At 35.6% G+C, this 24149-nt stretch overlaps 1 protein-coding gene across 3 annotated transcripts in view; it reads left to right on the top strand.

Annotated features, from left to right (window-relative positions):
• The window catches only part of ACER3 (alkaline ceramidase 3), a 154899-nt gene that overhangs the window by 117415 nt on the left and 13335 nt on the right, over positions 1 to 24149 (top strand). For 2 of the 3 annotated variants that reach the window (XM_026518147.4, XM_044390962.3), the window contains 3 exons: positions 1773 to 1831; positions 15905 to 16006; positions 22767 to 22871. In XM_026518147.4, coding sequence (XP_026373932.1) covers positions 1773 to 1831; positions 15905 to 16006; positions 22767 to 22871 — 266 coding nt within the window. The remainder of the gene's footprint in view (positions 1 to 1772; positions 1832 to 15904; positions 16007 to 22766; positions 22872 to 24149) is intronic. The other variant, XM_057316674.1, reaches the window with a different exon arrangement.

The following is a 24149-nucleotide window of genomic DNA, read 5'->3' as shown; positions in this document are numbered from 1 at the left end:
CAATGTGCGCTCCTCTCTCTCTCTCACCTTTCTCCATGACCAGGGCTCCCTCCCCTCTGCAGCACCCATGAAGTGCTTCTCCCCCAAACCATGTCTCCACACATCCTACCTTCCTTGATGTGGCCTTTTCTCTTCTAATTGTGCAATTTGTTGTATCGGTCCTCAGGTCGATTTCTTGGATATTCAGAATGACTTGATAGTTATCTAGCTGTGTTCGAGGGACAAGGCAAGCCTGGGGTCCTCCTACTATGCTGCCATCCTAGCTGTCCCTCTATATACCACATCTTTATCCATTCATCAGTCGATGGGTACTTGGGCTATTCCTGTAATTTGGCTATAGGAGATAATGCTGCTGTAAACATGGGGGTAAAGATATCCCTTTGAATTACTTTTTTTGTATTCTTTGAGTAAATACATAGTAGTGCAATTGCTTGATCATAGAGTAGTTTTATTTTTAACTTTCTGAGGAACTTCCATGCCGTTTTCTACAGTTGGCTGCACCAGTTTGCATGCCCACCAATAGTGCGCAAGGGTTCCCTTTTTTCCACATCCTTGCTACCACCTATTGTTTCTTATATTGTTGATTTTAGCCATTCTGACAGGTGTGAGGTGATAGCTCATTGTAGTTTTGATTTATGTTTCCCTGATGATGAGTGATGGTGAATATCTTTTCATGTGTCTGTTGGCCATCTGTAAACTTCTTTGGAGAAATGTCTCTTCATGTCGTCAGCACATTTTTAACTGCATTATTCGTTTTTCAGGTATTGAGTTTTATGGGTTTTTTTAAAAGATTTATTCATTTATTTTAGAGGGAGAGAGAGCATAAGTGGGAGGGGCAGAGGGAGAGGGAGAGGGAGAGAGAACTTCAAGCAGTCTGTTCTGAGTATGGAGCCCAATTTGGGGCTTGATCTCATGACCCTGAGGTCATGACCTGAGCTGAAACCAAGATTGCTGATGCTTAACCAACTGTGCTACCCAGGTGCCCCAAGTTTTATAAGTTCTTTATGTATTTTGGATACTGACCCTCTATCAGATAAACAGTTCTAAAATTTATAAGGAACCACAGAAGACCCCAAGTAGCAAAAGCAAACCTTGAAGAAGAAAAGCAAAGCTGGAGGCATCACAATTCCAGACTTCAAGTTATATTACAAAGCTGTAGTCATCAAAACAGTCTGGTACTGGCACAAGAATAGACACATAGATCAGTGGAATGGAATAGAAAACCCAGAAATGAACCCACAACCATAGGGTCAATTAATCTTTGAAAAAGCAGGAAAGAATTTCCACTGGGAAAAAGGCAGTCTCTTCAACAAATGGTGTTGGGGAAACTGGACAGCCACATGCAAAAGAATAAAACAACCACTTTCTTATACCATATACAAATATGAATTAAAAATGGATTAAACACCTAAATCTGAGACTTGAAACCATAAAAATCCTAGAGAAGAACACAGGCAGTAACCTCTTTTGACATCAGCCATAGCAACTTCTTTCTAGTTATGTTTCCAGAGGCAAGGAAAACAAAAGCAAAAACAGACTGTTGGGACTTCATCAAAATAAAAAGCTTCTGCACAGTGAAGGAAGCAATCAACAAATCTAAAAGGCAGCCTATGGATGGGAGAAGATATTTGCAAAAAGTCTGTTTTTTAAAATGTAAACAAAAGATAAAAAATATTTACATTTTATTGAGAGGGCTGTTTTTATAGGCAAAATAGACTTCCTTTGCCAAAGAATAATGATTTTACTAACTTGATTTTCCCTTTCTTATTCAGGTCATGTATGGAATGTTGGTCTTCACATTAGTACTTCGATCTATTTATATTGTTACATGGTAAGTGGTTCGGATCAATGGTATGATTAGATTACATTCAAGCAATAAATCTATAGCCTAAATTGAAATAATAAAACCCAATTCTAGCAGTGATATTGATAGAAAACTTTAGGCCAATATTTATTGTGGTATAAGTTAATGAATACTAGTTCTTTAAGCAAGGTGTTAATTGGCATCCTGTAAAAACAAAAATTCCAACATTAATTTGAGGAAAACTGTATGATGGCCTCCTTTTGAATATTTGTAATGTACATTAGTATATTGCCTTGAAAAATCCCTACAGTAAAAACAAAAATTGTTTTTGTGTTTCTCAAGCTACTTGACTCAGGACCCTTCTTACAAAACAATAAATAAGGAAGACAGTGTCACAGAGAATCAGTACTCCAAAGAGATGATTTAGGAAATAGTCATAATCTTTATAGAGTTTATGAAAATTAAATAATAAATATTCATGTGAGTAATTTCCATGGAACCTGGCCATATAGTATATGCTCAATAAACAAATGATATGATTTATGGGTTTTTCCTTTTATATCTTTTTTAATGAAGCTTTTTATTTTGAGGTAATTATAGAAGCACGTGCATTGTAATAATAGAAATCTCCTATACCTTTTACCAATTTTCTCCAGTGATAATGTCTTGCAAAACTATAGTACAACATTACAAGGATTTGACATTGACAGAGTCAAGATACAGAGCAATTCCATTGCCACAAGCATCCCTGTGTTGTCCTTTTATAGCCATACCCACTTCTCTCCACCCCATCCTTTTACCACCTATCCTTAACCCCTGGCATTCACTAATCTGTCCTTCATTTCTATAATTCTTTTATTTTAAAACATTATATAAGTGGAATCATACAGTATATATAATATATATATACTGGCCTTTTGCACTCAGCATGATTTACTGGAGATAAGTACAAGTTGTTGACTGTGTCAATAGTTCATCCCTTTCTATTGCTGAGTAGTATTCTGTGATATGGATGTACCACAGTTTAACCATTGACCTCTTAAATGACATCTGGATTGTTTCTAGTTTTTAACTATAAAGAATAAAGTTGCTATGAACATTTGCTTATAGGTTTCTGTGTGAATGTAAATTTTCCCTTCTCTGGAATAAATGCCCAGAGTGGAATTGCTGAGTTGTATCATGGTTATATGTTTAGTTTTTCTTGGAACTGCCATACTGTTTTCAAGGGTGGTCTGCCATTTTACATTTCCACCAGCAGTATATGAGTAACCCAGTTTCTCTGCGTTCTTGTCAGCATTTTGTGTTGTCACTATTTTTTATTTTAGCCTTTCTTTCAGGTATGCACTGATCTCTTGTTTTAATTTTCACTTCCCTAATGTCTAAAGATGAACATATTTTCACATACTTATTTACCACCTGTATATCCTCTTTGTTAAAATGATTGTTCGTGTCTTTACCCATTTTCTGATGGTATTGTTTCTCTCTCTTTTTTTTAGTTGAGTTTTGAGAGTTCTTTATATATTTTAGATACTAATCCTTCATCAAATATGTAGCTCACAAATATTTTCTCTCCTCATCTACACCTTGTCTTCTCATACTCTTCACAGTCTTTCATAGAGCAAAAAATTTTGATGAAGTTCAATTATCAGTTTTCATTTTATGGATCATACTTTTGGTGTCAAATATAAGGACTCTTTCCCTAAACCTAGATTTTATCCTGTTTTTTTTTTTCTAAAAGTTTTGTATAGTTTTACATTTTACATTTGAGTTCATGATTTATTTTTAGTTAATTTTTATATAAGGTATAAGGCTAGGTCAAGGTTCATTTTTTTTACCTATGAATATCCAGCTGCCCCAGGACCACTGGTTGAAAAGGCTATCTGAAATTTCTCCACTGTATTGTTTGTGCTGTTTCCTCAAAAATTATTCATTTGTGTAGATTTATTTCTGGTTTTTTATTTTGTTACATTGATCTGTGTGTCTGTCCCTCCACCAGTGCCACACTCTCTTGATTACTGTAGCTGTATATAAAACAACTCTTCAAATCATGTAGACTGACTCCTCTCAGTTCTTTTCAAAATTGTGTCAGCTGTTTAGGTTCCTTGTCTTTCCATATAAATTTTACAATATATATTAAAATATGTGTATATTTAAAATTTTTGTTGGGATTTTAATAGGAATTGCATTAAACCTGCATATCAATTTGCAAAAGAATTCACATCTTTACTATGTTGAGTCTTCCAGTCTATAAACACATGTGTCTCTCCATTTATTTTGATCGTCTTTGATTTTGTTCCTCAGCATTTTGGAGTTTACTTTTCTTGAACAATTATAAATGGTATTTTATTTTTAAATTTGGGTGTCCGCATGTTCATTGCTATTATATAGAAATACAGTTGGGTTTTTTTATGTTTATCTTGTATTCTGCCACCTTGCTGAACTTAATAGTTTTAGAAGACTTATAGATTCCTTGAGATTTGCTGCAAATAGGGACAGTTTTTATCATCCTTTCTAATGTATGTGCTTTTGATTTCCATTTTTGCCTATTGTCCTATCTAGAACTTCCAGGACTATATTGAATAAGAGTGGTAAGAGTAGATATCCTTTTCAATTTTAGGGGAAATGTATTCAGTCTTTCACCATTAACTTAAGTGCAGTGTTAGCTGTATGGTTTTTGTAGATATTCTTTATCAAGTTGAAGAAGTTGTTCAATTTCATCAGAAATTTTTTTATATAAATTGATTTGATCATGATTTTTTCTGCAGTTTATGAGTATGGTGTTACTACATTGATTGATTTTCAAATATTGAACCAGCTTTGTATTGTGAATGAACCCAACTTAATCATGGTATAAAATTATTTGTATATGTTGCCAAATGATACTTGTTAATATTTTGTTAAGGATTTTTACATCTATAATCATGAAGGGTATTGTTTATAGTTTTATTTTTTGTTTCACAGTTCTAGAGGCTAGAAGTCAGAAATCAAGGTGTCAGTATGGCCATGATTCCTTTGAAACCTGTAGGAGAATCCATCCTTACTTCTTAGTTTCTGGTGATTTGCTGGCAATCTCTGGCACTCCTTGACTTTTACCCACATAATTTCAGTCTCTGCCTTTGTTATGCCACAGTGTTGTCCTTGTGTTTCCGTGTCTTTACATGGTTGTTTTCTTATAAGATTATCAGTCATATTGGATTAGGAGCCCACTCTACTCCAGTATAACCTCATTTTAACTAATTATATCTCAATGACCCTATTTCCAGATAAGGTTACATTCTGGGACTTAGGACTTCAGCTATCCTTTTTGAGGGGAAAAACTTAACCTACAGCAGTGCTTTTCCCTGCACCTCTTAAAATATGCATTTTACATGCATTTATAACTACATCAGACAGTATTATGATTTTTGCCCCACCATAAAACATAATTTAGAAACTCAAAAGGGAAAGAAAAATGTATTATATTTATATTTTTACTCTTTCCATTTCTCTTTCTTCCTCTCTAACATTCTAAGATTCCTACTCTCCTCATTTCCTCTCTGTTTAGAAAACTTCCTTAGCCATTCTTTTAGGGTAGATCTGTTGGCATTATATCCTCTAGGTTTTTCTTCATGTGAGAATGTGTCTTGATTTCTTCACTGGATACAGAATTCTAGGTTGACAGTTCTCTTTCAGAACTTGAAAAATATTGTGCAACTTTCTCTTCAGGTTTTCTGATGAGAGATCCTGTCATTCAAATAGTTTATTTCTTATAGTATAGGAAAAGTGTTGCTTCTCTCTCACTCTTCAGGATTTCCCCTTGTCTTTAGTATTCAGATTTTGTCTGTGATGTGTCTTGATGTGGATTTCTTTGGGTTTAACATATTTGAGGTTAGCTCAGCTTCTTGAATCTGTGGGTTTATAATGTTATTTTGTTATGGGGGGAGGAGTTTTTTTGGCTAAACTTGAAAGTTTTCCGGCATTATTTCAAGTACTTTTCAGCCCTGCCTTCTTTCTTCTCTCCTTCCAGTACACCAATAATATGAATGCCAGATCTTTTGTTACAGTCCTGCCTTCTTATGGCCCGATGAGGAAGGAAGTCTAGACTCCCCACTCCATCTTTGCAGCATGGATGGGGGTGAGGCTAGAGTTTTTTCTGAGGTGTTTGGCTATAGAAGAGTAGTTACTATGTAAGTTTTTGCTCTTGCTAGGCTGCCTCTTTCCTGGTCATTTGGCTAGAGAGAGCAGGCTTTTGTTGGGCTGTTTTTTTGTCTATACCCAGTGGCGTTTCTGGGTTGCTAGCATCTTCAGTTCCAATTCTGGGATATGTGAGGTAAAAAAGAAAATACATGGAACTTACCACTGTAGTGTAACTCAGGTCCCAAAGTCTCTAGCCAGTTGGCCTTCTTCTCTCCACCTTTCAGAGTCTTCTTATGTTTGTTTTTATATTGTTCGGGATTTTTAATTGTACTTAGTGGGAAGAGCAGGGGAAAGTGTGTCTGTTTCATCTTCCCAGAAGCAGAAGTCCCTAATTTATTCTGCTTTTAATCTAGGCACCTTAGGGAAGTGTAAAGAAGCATAAAATACAGTTCTTGCCTTAAATCAAGTCCAAAAGATAGGATACCAATACTTTTAGAAACACAAATGACAGATCTGTAAAAAGTGTGTAACAGTGGAAGTCCTAGGAGATAAAACATCTTTCTTTTATCTGTCTTGCCACAGCTTCTTTCTTATATGTCCATTTGGTGATTATTTTTTTAGTGTTGTTCATTGTTTACCTGTCTTGTCCATCTAGATTATGTTTCATGAAGTCTTAGTTATCATAGTAACCCCTGGAACTCAGAATAGTGCTTATCAGTAAAGATATTTTAAAATCAGATTGAAACTCTAGAACTTGTTTTTTGTTTTTGTTTTTGTTTTTTACTATGACGAGATATATCTGAAAATCTCTTTTATAACAAAACATCTAGAAATTATGGATAAAGCACAACAAACATCCTTTTAAATGCATAGCTGAACTCAAAAAAATGTAAAGAAAATTCTAAAGCATCAAATGCAAAGAAGGAGCTGAAAACTAAACTGACAAATGAGTTCTGAGATCATGAGCAGTTACAAGGCACCTTGTCTTTCAGCCTCAGGAAAGATGGACTTTTAGGTAGGAAAAATGACTCCCCTGTGAATTTATAATCACTGTTCTGCCTTCCCACAGATTTTGGATTCAAATACACATTACCTTTATTGTCTGGGAAACTTCAAGGTGTTAAATTATCTTAAACTGATCCAACATTCCTAGAGCCCCAGTATATCGGAGAGAAGCAAAAGCAAAGTATCTTTAAAGAAACGTAGTTTCATGTAAGCCCTTAGGATTTCTGCAGATTGAATGGAGATCAAACAAGTGTACACAATCAGTTCCAAAACTAGAGGAAATAAGCTACCATAAGTAAAAGTCAGGAGAAACACAAATCAGTAGACATAAACCCCCCAAATCAGATGCTGAAATATAAAGTAACTATTTAGGAAATACTTAATGAAATGAAGGAGAAAATGAAAAGGTGACCAAGGAACAGGAAATTATCAAAAGTGAAATTCCAAATTTGAAAAAGAATCAAAGAACTTCTAACATTAAAAAATATATATTGAAATAAAAAACTCAATGGATAAGCTAAAAAGTAGATTAGACACGGATGAAGAGAGAATTAATTAAATTGGAAGGCAAATCTAAAGAAATAAGCCAGAAAGCACTATAGAGAAATAACACTTCTTATTGCAGTTCCAAGGGAAGGAATAGCAAAAATTGGGACAGAATAGTATTCAAAGAGACAGTAGGTGTAATGTAGATATTAGAAAGCTAAAAGCTGTATTTCCCTTATTTCTTTTGCCGATAAGTTTCCAGATACCTTCAGGTTCAGCCAATCACATGTATTCACATAAGATTGAATTCAGAACCAATTTAAGTGAGGGAGAGAAATGGTAGTATATAAGGCATCCAGTTACTGGTGTGGATCTAGGGTGTGCATCATGACTCTGGAAACAAATGTGATGATAGCTTCCTGATCTATGAATTATAGCGAAGGTTTCAGTATGGTGCTGGGTGCAGCAGTGGTCCAGAGGCTTCCCAATTCTCCAGCTTCCTAATGTGAAAAAGAAAAAAGTTCCTTTGGCAAGATAATTCTGTGGTAGTGTTCATGAGTCATTCCTAGAGAGCCTAATCCTTGCTCATTCATCTTTTGGTTGGAATTGAATATTAAATGCTTTTCTGCTCTAAAAAGAGATATTATTTGCAGTTGAATCCTGATTGTTACCTGTAAAAAAAGCATACTGAAATTGCTGAAATCCAAAGACAAAGATCTTAATACAACCAGAGATAAAAGCTATATTGCCAACAAAGGAATAGTCAACAGCAGACTTATCAACAGCAACAGTGGAAGCCAAAACACAGTAGACTATTATCTTCAAAATGCTGAGAGAAATTAACTGTCACCTCAGAATTGTATACCCAAATATCTTTCAAAAACAGGCACAAGATAAAGACATTTAAAAACAAACAGTAATGGGGAAAGTTTACCAATACACCTCACTGAAAGACTTTCCCTTTAGAAACTACTTTAGCTGATAGAGAAAAAATAATAAACCTGTGGGATTATCTGAACAAACTATTGTGACTAATATCTAGTTTGAGATATTTTTAAATGAAACTAAAGTGAAGGACAAAATAATAAGAGATACAAGAGGATAATCTTAGTTACATAGTTAGTTCCTAAGGTCCTTTTTATTTGGAAAGAAGGTACAGACAGTGATTAATTTTAGATTTTACATGTGTATTTTTGACAACCATTAGAAACAGTAATTGATTTTCTTGTGACTTTCAAAAACATGAGGGAATAAATGGAGTTATATAAACTCAATCCAAAAGAAATTAGGAAAAGAAGAGTAAAAAGGGAAGCAGAGAGAAGTCAGAACAAATGCAAAGCAGAAAATAAAAGGGTAGAAATAATTCAAAATATATCGATAATCACAATAAATATTAGTGGACAAAGCTAAGCAATTAAAAACAAAGACTCTCAAGCAGGGGAAAAGAAATCCAGCTATGTGCTATTCATAAAAAGTGTTACTAAAACATAAATACACAGTATGTTGCACACCCACCACAAAACATACATAGCTTAAGAGTTGTACCTCTTTTCTCAGTGGGTACCAGTTGTAAATAGGAATGAACTAGGAGCCAAAATGTGAAACCAAAAATGAAGCAGCCACGTGTAGTTAGTAATTTCTAGTTTAAACTGTAACTGAACATTGTGGCTTTATATGTATTATTTTATATTATACTTTTCCCATCACTGATAGTTTGGGCATTAATAAAAGAAATTCCATAGTTTTTAATATCATAAAATGAGAATATTCAACAGTATGTTCTAGAAAGCAATATACTAATTGAAGTGAATGCTTGTATATATTAAGATATAGCGTTAAACCTTTGTCTCTAATGCCTTAACTGTCTAATGATGAAAACTTTTAAAAGCATGGTATTAATAGTCAGCATGCTGGACCGAGAGGTAAACACTGAAGTGGTTAGAGCAGGTACTGATGCTGTCAGTGTTTAGCACTATGTGTTTAGCTGTGTTTATGGTACGAAAGTGTAGTATTAGACTCTAGCTAGCTAGTATTGCTGCCTTACGTAATTCCAAAGGGGAAAGCAGGACTTGACTAAGTGCTCGTTTCTTTAAGTAACTGCTATTATCCTTGGCTTGGCTGCAATGTCATGCAGATTTATGTGGCTGCTATTTTCATTTACTTAGGATTACTTTAGTACCTTGAGGGGAGAGCCAGAGATTCTCTCTTCAGCTGACTAGCAATGGTCATTTAACTGCAGTAGGAAAAAACAAAAAAACCATTTTCTATGAAAATTGGTGACAACTGGCACTTAAGATCAGAAGAAGAGCTGTTTATACTTAATGCTTAAGATGCTGTCTGCCCAAAGCTCTGAAAGACTTTAAGATAGAAAGTAATACTACAATACTACTGAGCTTTTATAGAATTATTGCATTTGATAATAAAACCCACCTGATTAGTCTCCAAAAAATCCACATAAATACACAGTACTTTTAAAAGAAAAGAATATAAAAACAATATGTGCCACACAAATACTGACTAAAAGAAAGCTGGACTAGCTATTTTAATAACAGAAAAAATTTAAGGCATTATTTAAAACAAATGTGTTTGCTACATTATTATTATAAGATTTGATTTACCAGGAAAAAAAAAAGGCAGTGCTAAACCTTGTATGGAAAATTTTAAGCAAAAATTGACAGAATTACAGAGAAGTATATCAGTGCTCAATCATGCTGAAATATTTTAATACAGTAACCATATGGACAAGTATACAGACAAAATTTGAATAATACAATAACAAGTTGATTTAATATATTTAAGTTAAAGAAGGTGGTCTTCTCAAGCAGGCATGAAGTAGTTATTACATCTACCAGACACTAGTTTAAAAGCAAGGTTCAGCAAACTTCAAAGTATAACATGTTCTCTGACTATAGTACAATTAGTTAAAACAGGATTCATCAAAATAGCCCATATATTTGGAAACTTAAAACCACACTTGTAAATACAAGTAAAAAAAAATCACAGTAGAAATAATACTTATAAACTAATCATAGTGAAAGTACTACAAATCAAGTACTACAAAGTACTGGTTCTTAGAGGGAAATTTATGCCTTAGATGTTTACTTTAGAAGTAGAGAAGCTGAAGAATAATGAACTAAGCATACAACTTCAATAATTAGAAAATGGATCAGTAGAATCAATCCACACAGAAATAAAGGGCAGAAATTAAAACAGATATAATATTGAAGATCAACATCTTCAATCTAATTTTGCTCCCTTCTGAAACCCTACTAAGACTCCAACAAAGGAATTTATTTATAAATCATAAACCCACAAGAAGACTCAATAAAATTTTAAAAGCTGGAAAGTAAATGGATTACTGCTAACCCAAGAAAGCTAATTTTAAACAAAGAACCTCCAGTTTACATCAGAATTTTCTCAGGTATCAAGTATCAAGCATTAACAGCAACAGACAGTTTGGAAAAGCAGATGAAGAGGGCTCTAAAATAAAGACAATTGCTTAAAAGACTTAAGCTGTTAAATGCTTACATCCCCTCACCTACTCCACACCACTAAACAATGCCAGGAGCCTATAGGTTTATTCTCTGGGAAGGGTGAACGATGTCTCTGGATGGGGTTTTGCCAAACACAACTGAGCATGTGAATATCATGGTGAAATCAGAGAAATTGGGTGACCTTATGCATTTTGAATGTTGAATGTAGAAACCTCTAAGCAGAAAATTGAGAGAATCTTCTTTTAGGGAATATGAGAAGCCTAAAAGACTTAAAGATACTGATTTAGGGGTTCCCCAAGAATTGGCCCAGCAAAATAGCCCTACAATAAAGGTTACTTACCTAAGGGCCTCAACCACATACTTAGAGCTTGTGGTCACCTTTTTCGTTTCCCATTCTAAAGAATGAGGAAACAGTACCAGACATGATGAATGCATCCAATATGAAAGATAGAGGCCAAAACAAATGGGGGGTGGTCAACTTAGGAGAAACACTTATGCATGAAGAAGAAAACTTCAAAAATAACAAAACAACAAATGTCATTAATCCATTCATATTTCTAGAAATACACTATATCTATGAGTCAAGAGTGGAATGCAATATAAAAAAAGGAACATTCAGAGGATCCCCCCCCCGCTGCCAAAGATACTAAAAATATGGTAAAATGGAAAACTGAAGTGAATGGTTTGAAAAATACAGTTAAAGAAGCCACTGGAATTCCTTCTCGTGAACACACATTGTGATTGCATTATGGTCCATCATCCCCCATCCACCAGTAAGAATCTACCGCACGAAAGACGCTAAACCCATGGTATATTCCAGAGTAAATAAGACAACACGAGGCCTCAGGACCCTTGGGCCCACTCATCACCAGTGCTGTGGAGAAACAATGAAGTGTTTCCTCAAGTCTGTGGGCTTCACAGCAGAAAAGGCAGAAGCAAACACACACACACACACACACACACACACACACACACACACCTGGGTGCCATCAGGATGATGAGAAAGAAATGGAGAAGAGACTCAATAGAAATATTACTGGGCCAGATACAAGGACCAACATTAAAAAGGGGAGGGGGCAATGCAGATAAAATGGAAGAGAAGGAATCCATTATCAAAATTACTTAAGAAAATACCCTGCAATTGAAAGACATGAATTATTACATTGGAACAACCCACTGGCTCTTCAACACAATGGGTAGAAATAGACCCATGACAGTTTCAGAATTCTTGATAAGGAAGATTCCACAAGTTTGTAGAGTTAGAAGGCAGACATACATACAAAGGGTCAGGAATCAGAATGGTTTGGAGCTTATCAAAACAAAACTGGCAGCTAGAATTCTAACTTAGAATCCTGCAGCCAACCAAACTACCAACTCATATATCTGAGTTCTCAAAAAAGCTTATAGCCTATAAACTATTACTCAGAAACCTACTGAAGGCTGTATAATGAGAGAGTAAACCAAAAAGGAGGAAGACATGAGATAAAAGACATAGGAAATCCAGTGTCGAGAGGGGTAAAGGTAATTCTCAGGGTGAAGAGGAGGGGAAGGGACTTCTCATATTATAGCTATACACTAGTGAGGAAGGCAGTCCAGAATGAAGCAGTGTGACTCCAGACCCAGATATGTTGAGGGCCTTCTGTATTTTATATTCTTATACCTGATAATAATGGGTAGTCTGTCCCCAGAATCTTATCTGTACTTAGCTTATAGGGACCATGTCCTGAGAAATTCTTGCTCTCTCCTGTGTACCCTGCTGCCTGGATAACCAAAGACATTCATTTCACCCCACAGAAGAATTTTGCTTTGAACTACTGCTGAGAGCTGAAGATTGGCCCTGGTAAGTAAGCTTAGAAGCAGAAAATAGAGAGTACCCTACTCCCATCGAGCATATTCTGTCACATCTCAGCACCTGGCCCACACTGCAACTCTGCCAGATGCCTTCACTATGTTGAGCCTTGTTTCCTGGGACTCATTCTTGCCTCCCCTAAATGGGGTTATGATAAACTCTGAAAAGCTGAAGACAGACTGTGACTCTTTTAACCTAATCTTCTCTGAGAACCTTCATCAGACAGTGGCAGTAATGCTTTTTCCACACACAGCCAGGTTTGTGCTTTCCTGATGGTTTTTAAATTACCCTTTTTCATTCATTTATATACAGATACTTCCAGTTAAAAAAAGAAAGTATTTGAGAAAATCTATTCTTGTCGTTCACCATACTTAAAAGGAGAAAAAATACATGAAGATAGCAGTAGATTTAGAAGGAGCATTCTGTAAAATTCAACAGCTATTTACAAACTAAAAACAAAATAGAACCCTTTACAAATTAGTTAATAGAAGGGAACTTCCTTAACCTGTAAACTCTACAGCATCTAACATATATAGTCATGAAATGTTTTAAAAAGTTATCTTTAAAATGAAGAATAAAACAAGAATATTATCACCACTTCTATTCAACATTATACTGGTTGAAGGCTTGTCCAATATAGTATTTGCAAATCACATGATCATGTACAGAAAATGTCATGGGACATGTACCAAAAAACTACTAGAAGTAGTAAGTTGGAATTCAACAAGGTCATGGAATTCAAATGAATATTCAAAAATCATATTTCTATATATTAGCAGCAAACAATTGAAAAGTGAAATTTCAAAAGTACAATTTACAGTAGCACCAAAAAACATCAGAGGTTTAAGGATTAAATTTAGCAACTGTATGTAAGACCTGCATATGGGAAACAACAATGAACAGTTTTTTGCTGAGAGGAATTTAAGAAGACCTAAATAAACAGATAGATGTACCATTTTCATGGATTCAAAAACTCAATATTGTTAAGATGTCAGTTCTCCCCAGCTGACCTATAGGTTTAATGCAGTCACAATCAAAATCTCTGCAGGCTTTTTGGTAAAAATTGAGAAACTGATTCTGAAATTTACATGGGAATGCAAATGATCTAGAAGAACCAAAACAGTTGTAAAAAAGAATGACATGGGCGCCTGGGTGGCTCCATCAGTTAGGCAACTGCCTTCAGCTCAGGTCATAATCCCGGAATCCTGGAATCAAGCCTCGTGTGGGGCTCCCTGCTCAGTACGGAGCCTGCTTCTCTTGTCTCCTTCCCCTCCCCTGCCCCCGCCGTGCTCCCACGAGCACTCTCTTTCAAAAGAATAAATAAAATCTTTAAAAAAAAAAAATGAATGACAAAAAGCATTTACACTCCTTAATTTACTCTGTGCTGCACTAGTCAAGACAATGTGGTGTTGGTGGTAAGAATGAAATATAGATCAATAAAACACCCAACAGTAAACCGTTCATCCATCCTGACCTGATGTTAAGTAAACATTCAAAGGTAATTCTGTAGAGGAAAGGATAATCTTTTCAATAAATTGTGCTGAAACAACTGGATATTCTTATTTTCAAAATGAACTTAAACTCATGCCATTACAAAATTTAATGCCATTACAAAAATTGCTAGAATTGAATCATATCCCTAAATGTAAAAGCTAAAATTATAAAACTTCTAGAAGAAAGGATAGAAGTCTTTGCAGCCTTTGGTTAGACAAAGTTATTAAATAGGATACAAAAAATACAAACTATAATGAAAAAATTGAAATATTGAACTTCATCAAAATAACAAATTTTTCTTCAAAAGACATTGTTAAGAAAGTGAAAGGCAAATCACAGACTTGGAGAAAATACAAAATATATATCCAACAAAGGACTTTATATTTAGAATATATAAAGAACTCTTACAACTCAATAAGAAGGCAAACAATTTTTTTAACGGGCAAAGATTTAACAAACTGTATCAGAGAAGATACATGGATGGCAAATAGCACATGAGAAGATGTTTCATAACATTAGTCATTAGGGAAATGCAAATTAAAACGACAGTGAGATACTAACACCTACGAGGAACAACTAAAATGAAAAAAAAAATACCCATGTTATGCCAAATGTCGGTGAGGATATAGAACAAAAAACATTCGTACACTGCTGGTGGGAATGTAAAATGATACAGTCACTTAGGAAAGCAGTTTAACAGTACCTTAAAAATGTTTAACATTCACCTGCTGTACAATACAGCTATTCCTGTCCTAGCTTTTTACCCAAGAGAAATGAAAGCATATGTTCATACAAAAACTTACTTATCAGTGGTCATAGTTATTTTATTTGTTACAGAAAAAAATGGAAACAATATAAATGTCCACCAACATTTGAACAGATAAACAAATTTGGTATATCCATACAATGGAATACTACTAAGCAATTAAAGGACATGAAGGATTGATACACATAACCACATGGATGAATTTTTAAATAATTATGCCAAGTGAAAGAAGGCATACAATGAAGAGGATGTACTGTGTTATTCCATTTATATAACATTCTGAAAAATGCAAACTAGCTTTTGGCAATGATAAATATGTTTATCACCTTGATTGTAGTGTTTCATGAATATATACAAATGTACCGATAAAATGTACACTTGAACTATATTCAGTAAGTGTAAGTCAGTGATACATCATTGAAGCTATAAAAATATGTAAGCTACTGTTCTTGTTTTGGGTAACTCACCAAGCTTCAATTTCCTTATCAGTGAAGTGCAAAGATTATAATACCTTCTTCACAGGGTTTATCTGAAGATTTTATTCATTTGCTTGTGTATCTAATTGACTATGGTGCCTGCCTGACACCAAGCAGGTGACTCAGTCAATGTTAGTTCTGTTCCAGCATCTGCTGCCTCTTCCAGGGGACTGTTGAAGTTATTGGGGGCCTTCAGATTACTTTTTGGAAACACTTAGCAAAGTCTTAATGGCACATTTTTTCTCATTTTTTTAATGGCTAAATGTAATAGGCAAATGTATTAGAGAATTTAATAGATAGGTTTGCTTTTAATACTAACGAAAACCTTTCCTTCTCATGAAAGCAGTGGCTTCAAGCTCTGATCATGACACGACTTAACAAAATTTCAGTTTGCTTTCCTTTTTTTCCCCACAGGGTTTATCCATGGCTCAGAGGACTGGGTTATACATCCTTGGGTATATTTTTAATGGGATTTCTGTTATGGAACATAGATAACATCTTTTGTGATTCACTGAGGTAAGATATATTTTCAATCTTTGAGAAATATTTTTAGAAGCAATCTATTAAGCAGAAAATTTCATAGGCATATAGAATTGTTAGTGCCATGAAGTGAATTTTTGCCGTTGTTGAAGTTAAATTCTGAGAATACTTGTTTAATTAACCTAAAAATTTGGACCTAAGACAATTTTGTAATATCTGTAGGGATTTTTGTGTGTATGTACCACAGAATTATAGAGTTGATCAGATGTTAATTAGGCCTCTGAAATCTCCCTAATCTGCTGTGTTGAAGAAATACTAATGATTTGTAAGAAGCATATAAGATACATGTATACGGGGCGCCTGGGTGGCGCAGTCGTTGAGCGTCTGCCTTTGGCTCAGGGCGTGATTCCGGCGTTCTGGGATCAAGCCCCACATCAGGCTCCTCCGCTGGAAGCCTGCTTCTTCCTCTCCTACTCCCCCTGCTTGTGCTCCCTCTCTCGCTGGCTGTCTCTCTCTCTGTCAAATAAATAAATAAATAAATAAAATCTTTAAAAAAAAATAATAAGATACATGTATATAATTTTGTACTTTAGTATACTTAATGTTATTTTCTAAGAAAGGCAAGTGTTTCTTTTACCATCTTGTCAACAATAATATATTGACTAGAGTTTGATTTTGCGTCTCTGCACCTTAGTCTGTCACTAAGATAAATATCTTTCTGGGCCTCAGTTTCCATAAACTGAACATGTTGAAGAGGTTAAACTAGTGGGTCCTTCCAACTCAAAATTTTGTGCCCTAAAGTTTTGCATAAGCACATAAATTGAAAAGCACAAGAGAGAGGCAATGAGCAGAATTCTGTGGGAAATCTGCAGGATGAATGACGTGGTCTCTTCAGCATAAATTGCAGAGGGGGTAAAAAAGGGAAGAGGAACATATAGATTAAAAGAGACTTAAGGGGCATCTGGGTGGCTCATTTGGTTAAGTGTCTGACTCTTGATTTTGGCTCAGGTCATGATCGCAGGGTGGTGAGATGGAGCCCTGTGTGTCAGCCTCTGCACTCATCACAGAGTCTGCATGGGATTCTCTCTCTCCCCCTGCCCCTCCCCCTACAGGTGCACGTGCTCTCCCTCTCTCGAAAGAAAGAAAGAAAGAAAGAAAGAAAGAAAGAAAGAATTTAAAAATAAATAAGAGACTTAAGTGTGTTGATTTTCTTTAATTCTGATTCAAGCAAACAAACTGCAAAACAAAATTTTAAATTTATGAGATTATTGGAACTTTAATCTATAATTGAAGATTTTGTGATATTAAGGGATTATTGTTAATATTTTATGTGTGAAAATGGTATTACTGTTATGTTTTAAAGAGGTTTTTTTGGGTCACCTGGGTGGCTCAGTTGGTTAAGCGTCTGCCTTCGGCTCAGGTCATGATCCCAGGGCCCTAGGATCGAGTCCCACATCGGGCTTCTTGCTCAGCAGGGAGCCTGATTCTCCCTCTGCCTCCTGCTCCCTCTGCTTGTGCTCTCTCTCTCTTTCTCTGATAAATAAATAAAATCTTTATAAGAAAAGTTCTTCGTAAAAAAAATTAAAAAGTAGATTTTTTTTAGATTTATTTATTTATTTATTTATTTATTTATTTATTTATTAGAGAGCGTGCACAAGCAGGAGGGGCAGAGGGAGAGGGAGAGAAAATCCCAAGCAGACTCCATTCTAAGTGCGAAGCCCGACTTGGGGCTTGATCTCATGACCCTGAGATCACAACCCCAAGATTACAACCTGAGCGGAAACCAAGAGTCAGTCACTCAACTGACTGTACCACCCAGGCACCCCTTTAAAGAGGTTTTAATTTTTTAGAGACACATACTGAAATATTTAGAGTTAAAATGATATAATATCTGGGATTTGCTTCAAAATATGGAAGGGGAGAAGTGGATGAGAGTCTAGAGGATTGGCTGTAAGTTATAATTGTTGAAGCTGGATTATGGGTTCATTATAATTTTACCCACTTTTGCACATGTTTGAAATTTTCCATAATAAAAAATTAAATAAGTAAATGTATATTTTAAATGTATACAAACAAACAAGTAATATACCCTGCTTAGAAAACTAAGTTCTGAATGAGTGGTTCTGAATCAGAATTACCCATCAGATGCCCCAGTGTTTACACTGCTGAGATAGTCATCATCCTCTGGGTAAGAGCCACTAAGAAATAAAGTAGGTTCTTAGAGATGGTAGTTTTCTCAAAAATTCATAGGATATCTAGAGAAATAGTTTTACATTGATTTTTTCCCTTCTAATAAATGAGAATATTAATATAGTACACACTTAATCAAAAGATGTAGAATTTGAGACTCAGCTGTGCCACTTGGCTTAGTAACTTGGGCAGCTTGGTCTCTGATTTTTAGGTTCCTCATCTGTAAAGCAAAAGTAGTAATAGCTACCTCAAAGACTTACTATGAAGTGAAATAATATTTACAAAAGCACTTTATAGACTGTATGGTGCTCATCTAAGATGATGGTTGTGTGTAGGGCAAGGAAAAGCATGTATTTGGTTTCTTGAGTGAATAGCTAAGTAGACCAATGTTTCCCAAATTGTGTTCCAAGAAACACTTGTTCCATAAAGTGTTAGTAAGATACTACTTGAAGAAAGGGTTCTGTCCAAAATTAGATTTAAAGCTTAAGACTATAGTAGTTAGAGATACAAACAGACATTATCTCATTCTTAAAGGGTCTATCCAACAAGAGGATCTAACAATTATAAATATCTATGCCCCCAACATGGGAGCAGCCAGCTACATAAGCCAACTGTTAACCAAAATAAAGAGATAATATTGATAATAATACATTAATAGTAGGGGACCTCAACACTCCACTCTCAGCAATAGACAGATCACCTAAGCAGAAAATCAGCAAATATACAAGAGCTTTGAATGACACACTGGACCAGATGGACCTCATAGATAAATACAGAACATTCCACCCTAAAACAACAGAATACTCATTCTTCTAGAATGCACATGGAACTTTCTCCAGAATGGACCACATACTGGGTCACAAATCAGGTCTCAATCAATACCAAAAGATTGAGATTATTCCCTGCATATTCTTAGACACAATGCTTTGAAACTGGAACTTAATCACAAGAAAAAATTTGGAAGAAATTCAAACACTTGGAAGCTGAAGACCATCCTGCTTAAGAATGTCTGGGTCAACCAGGAAATCAAGGAAGAACTTAAACAATTTATGGAAACCAATGAAAACAAAAACACATCAGTCCAAAACCTATGGGATACTGCAAAGGCGGTCCTAAGGGGGAAATACATAGCCATCCAAGCCTCACTCAAAAAAATAGAAAAATCCGGAATATACAATCTATCTTTACAACTTAAAGAACTGGAGAAGGAACAACAAAGAAGGCCTAAGCCATGCATGAGAAGAGAAATAATTAAGATTAGAAATAATTAAGATTACTGTACCAGAAATACAGTAGAGCAGATTAAGGAAACTGGAAGCTGGTTCTTTGAAAGAATTAATAAGATCAATAAACCACAGGCCAGACTTATCCAAAAGAAAAGAGAAAGGTCCCAAATTAATAAAATTATGATTGAAAGAGGAGAGGTCATGAGTAACACCAAGGAAATGGAAACAATTATTAGAAATTATTATTAACAATTATATGCCAATAAATTAAGCAACCTGGAAGAAATGGATGCCTTCCTGGAAACCTATAAACTGCCATGACTGAAACAGGAAGAAATTGACAACGTGAATGGACCAATAACCAGTAATAAGATTGGAGCAGTTATCAAAAACCTCCCAAAAAACAAGAGTCCAGGGCCTGATGGATTCCCTGGTGAATTCTACCCAACATTCAAAGAAGAAATAATACCTATTCTCCTGAAGTCGTTTCAAAAAATAGAAACAGAAGGAAAACTTCCAAACTCATTCTATGAGGCCAGCATTACCTTGATCCCAAAACCAGGCAAAGACCCCATCAAAAAGGAGAATCGCAGACCGATATTCCTGATGAATATGGATGCCAAAATTCTCAACAAGATCCTAGCTAATAGGATCCGGCAGTACATTAAAAGGATTATCCATCAAGACCAGGTGCCCTGGGATACAAGGGTGGTTCAACATTCGCAAATCAATCAGTGTGATAGAACATAATAAGAGAAGAGACAAGAACCATACAGTCCTCTCAATTAATGCAGAAAAAGCATTTGACAAAATACAACATCCTTTCCTGATTAAAACTCTTCAGAGTGTAGGGATAGAGCGTACATTCCTCAATTCCATAAAAACCATCAATGAAAAGCACTCAGCAAATATCATTCTCAGTGGGGAAAAGCTAAGAGCCTTTCCCTTAAGATCAGGAACATGACATGATGCCCATTCTCGCCACTATTATTCAACATAGTACTAGAAATCCTAGCAACAGCGATCAGACAACAAAAAGAAATAAGGGGTATTCAGATTGGAAAAGAAGAAGTCAAACTCTGTCTCTTCGTAGATAACATCATACTTTATGTGGAAAACTCAAAAGACTCCACCCCCAAACTACTAGAACTCATACAGCAATTCAGTAATGTGGCAGGATACAAAATCAGTGCACAGAAATCAGTTGCTTTCCTATACACTAACAATGTAACTGTAGGAAGAGAAATTAGGGAGTCGATTCCATTTACAGTAGCACCAAAAACCATGAGATACCTTGGAATAAACCTAACCAAAGAGGTAAAGGATCTATACTCCAGAAACTACAGAACACTTATGAAAGAAATTGAAAAAGACACAAAAAGATGGAAAAACATTCCATGCTCATGGATCAGAAGAATAAACATTGTTAAAATGTCTATGCTACCCAGAGCAGTCTATACTTTCAACGCCATCCTGATCAAAATACCAATGCCATTTTTCAAAGTGCTGGAACAAACAATCCTAAAATTTGTATGGAACAGAAAAGACTCAGAATTGCCAAGGAAATATTGAAAAAGAAAAACAAAGCTGGGGGCATCACGTTGCCTGATTTCAAGCTATACTACAAAGGTGTGATCACCAAGACAGCATGATACTGGCACAAAAACAGACACATAGATCAATGGAACAAAATAGAGAGTCCAAATACGGACCCTCAACTCTATGGTCAACTAGTCTTCAACAAAGCAGGAAAAAATATCCAATGGAAAAAAGACAGTCTCTTCAATAAATGGTGCTGGGAAAATTGGACAGTCATATACAGAAGAATGAAACTCAACCATTCTTTTATACCATACACAAAGATAAACTCTAAATGGATGAAAGACCTCAATGTGAGACAGGAATCCATCAAAATCATAGAGAAGAACATAAGCCGTAACCTCTTTGACATTGGCCACAGCAACTTCTTTCATGACACGTCTCCAAAGACAAGGGAAACAAAAGCAAAAATGAACTTTTGGGACTTCATCAAGATAAAAAGCTTCTGCACAGCAAAGGAAACAGTCAACAAAACAAAGAGGCAACCCATGGAATGGGAGAAGATATTTGCAAATGATATTACAGATAAAGGGCTGGTATCCAAGATCTATAAAGAACTTCTCAAACTCAACACCTGAAAAACAAATAAGTCAAAAAATGGGCAGAAGATATGAACAGACACTTTTCTAAAGAAGACATATGAATGGATAACAAACACATGAAAAAAATGTTCAACATCATTAGCTATCAGGGAAATTCAAATCAAAACCTCATTGAGATACCACCTTACACAGTTAGAATGGCAAAAATTGACAAGGCAGGAAACAATAAGTGTTGGAGAGATTGTGGAGAAAGGGGAGCCCTCTTACACTGTTGGTGGGAATGCAAGTTGGTGCAGCCACTTTGGAAAACTGTGGAGGTTCCTCAAAAGGTTGGAAATAGAGCTACCCTATGACCCAGCAATTGCACTGCTGGGTATTTACCCCAAAGATACAGATGTAGTGAAAAAAAAAACGCCATATGCACCCCAATGTTCATAGCAGCAATGTCCACAATAGCCAAACTATTGGAGTGGAAGGAGCCGAGATGCTCTTCAACAGATGAATGGGTAAAGAAGATGTGGTCCATATGTACAATGGAATATTACTCAGCCATCAGAAAGGATGATTACCCAACATTTGCATCGGCGTGGATAGTACTGGAGGAGATTATGCAAGTGAAATAAGTCAAGCAGAGGACAATTATCATATGGCTCATCTCATGGAGACGAATCATGAGAGACTGTGAACTCTGGGAAACAAACTGAGGGTGTCAGAGGGGAGAGGGGTGGGGGGATGGGTTAGCCCAGTGATGGGTATTAAGGAGGGCACGTATTACCTGGAGCACTGGGTGTTACATGCAAACAATGTATCACGGAACACTACATCAAAAACTAATGAAGTACTGTATGGTGACTAACATTAAAAAAAATAAAAAATGGTTCTGTCCATTAGCACATTACCTAAAAGAAAATGAAAATAACTCTTATATAGTTCTGCTGGGACTTCTCAAAACCTTCATTCTATTAATAGACATTGCAGTCTCCAAGAGGGCAATAAACTATGTACTATTTTCTATATTTTTTCTTTGAGCACAGAATCAATTCTTCATGGAACTTCTGCTAGGAACACTATTCCTCAAAATATACTTTGGAAAACAATATGCAGACTACAGCTAACAAGGAAATTAAATAATTGCCATATCTGAGAATAACATTTCAAAATGCTAAAAGGCTGTTAGCATTAGTTGCTAAATATTGAAAAAATAATAATACGGTGATTTCTTTTCCCCTCTTTACACAGGAACTTTCGAAAGAAGGTGCCACCTGTCATAGGGGTTGCCACACAGTTTCATGCATGGTGGCATATTTTAACTGGCCTTGGTTCTTATCTTCACATCCTTTTCAGGTAGGAAATAGAGACTTTTTTTTTTTTTAACATAGTATTGAAGTGTTTTTTCCTTTACCCTTCAAATAGGATGGTGTAAACATAAAACGTCAGAGACAAATATCAAGAACTTGATGTTCTAGGTTTCCCTCTGCCCCTGGGTGACCTTAAGCAAGTCCCTACCCTCTCCGAAGCTTAGTTAGTTTTCTCATCCTTTTTTTTTTTTTTTTAAGATTTTATTTATTTATTTGTCAGAGAGAGAGAGGCTGAGCAAGCAGGGGGAGCAGCAGGCAGAGGGAGAGGGAGCCCGATGTGGGACTCAGTCCCAGGACCCTGGGATCATGACCTGAGCCAAAGACAGACGCTTAACCGACTGAGCCACCCAAGTGTCCCTAGTTTTCCTTAAAGTGAGATAGTTATACTAACTGACCTCTGACACGTGATCTACATTTTAAGTAATCATTCATTTCCTTTTTTAGAGCAAGTAGTACGTAAACATTTCCATTTCTTGTTTATCAACATATCTTTGTTTATAGAGAACAAATTTAGAGGGGAAAAAGCAGCCAGAGTAGCAGACTGGGAAAGCATGAGTATCAGAAGTCCCCAGCTTAATTTGTCTCCTTCCCCGAGATAAAATTGGTTGCCACTTCTCTTCCCTTGCTCAAGAGTCTGTTGGAGGTCAATCATTTACAACAAAAATGAAATTAGAATTCTCTCTGATCACACTATTCAAATAATGCCTCCATATCATTCTCCCTTTACCAGGCCTTATTTTTCTTCAAAACATTTATGAACAGTTATATATATTTGTTTGCCTCCACCAGCTAGACTTAAAGTTCCTTGAGATAAGGGACTTTATCTTATTCACTGCTACCCTCTCAAATGCTTAGAACAATACCTATCAGATAGTAAGCATTCAGTATATATTGTTAAATGATTTAATGAATGAATGTGTACCTACTGATCTCTTTACTAGGGGATCAGAATATGTTTAATCTCAAATTCTTCTCAAGAGTTGAAAGAGCTGAAATATTTCTAGAAAGGGAAAGAAAATTTTCCTTTGAACCAATGTGAAAATTTACTCAACTGAAATTTGTAGAATACTTCCTCAAAATAACATTTGCATCGCACCTCTCTGGAGATCAACTTATTTAGGCAATCTGACTTATCTAAAATACAACTACCTGAGAATTATGGAAAAAGAACTTCTGGGCAGCTAAATAAGAATCATTGCATTTATGCTGTGAAGAGCTCAAGGTTATTAATCATGAAAGAGCTCTTAGACTCTGACTGTCAGTA

The sequence above is a fragment of the Ursus arctos genome, unplaced genomic scaffold (genome assembly GCF_023065955.2).
Source record: "Ursus arctos isolate Adak ecotype North America unplaced genomic scaffold, UrsArc2.0 scaffold_22, whole genome shotgun sequence".
Taxonomy (NCBI): domain Eukaryota; kingdom Metazoa; phylum Chordata; class Mammalia; order Carnivora; family Ursidae; genus Ursus; species Ursus arctos.
Note: the sequence above shows the minus strand (reverse complement) of the source record. Positions and strands in the feature narration are given on the sequence as shown.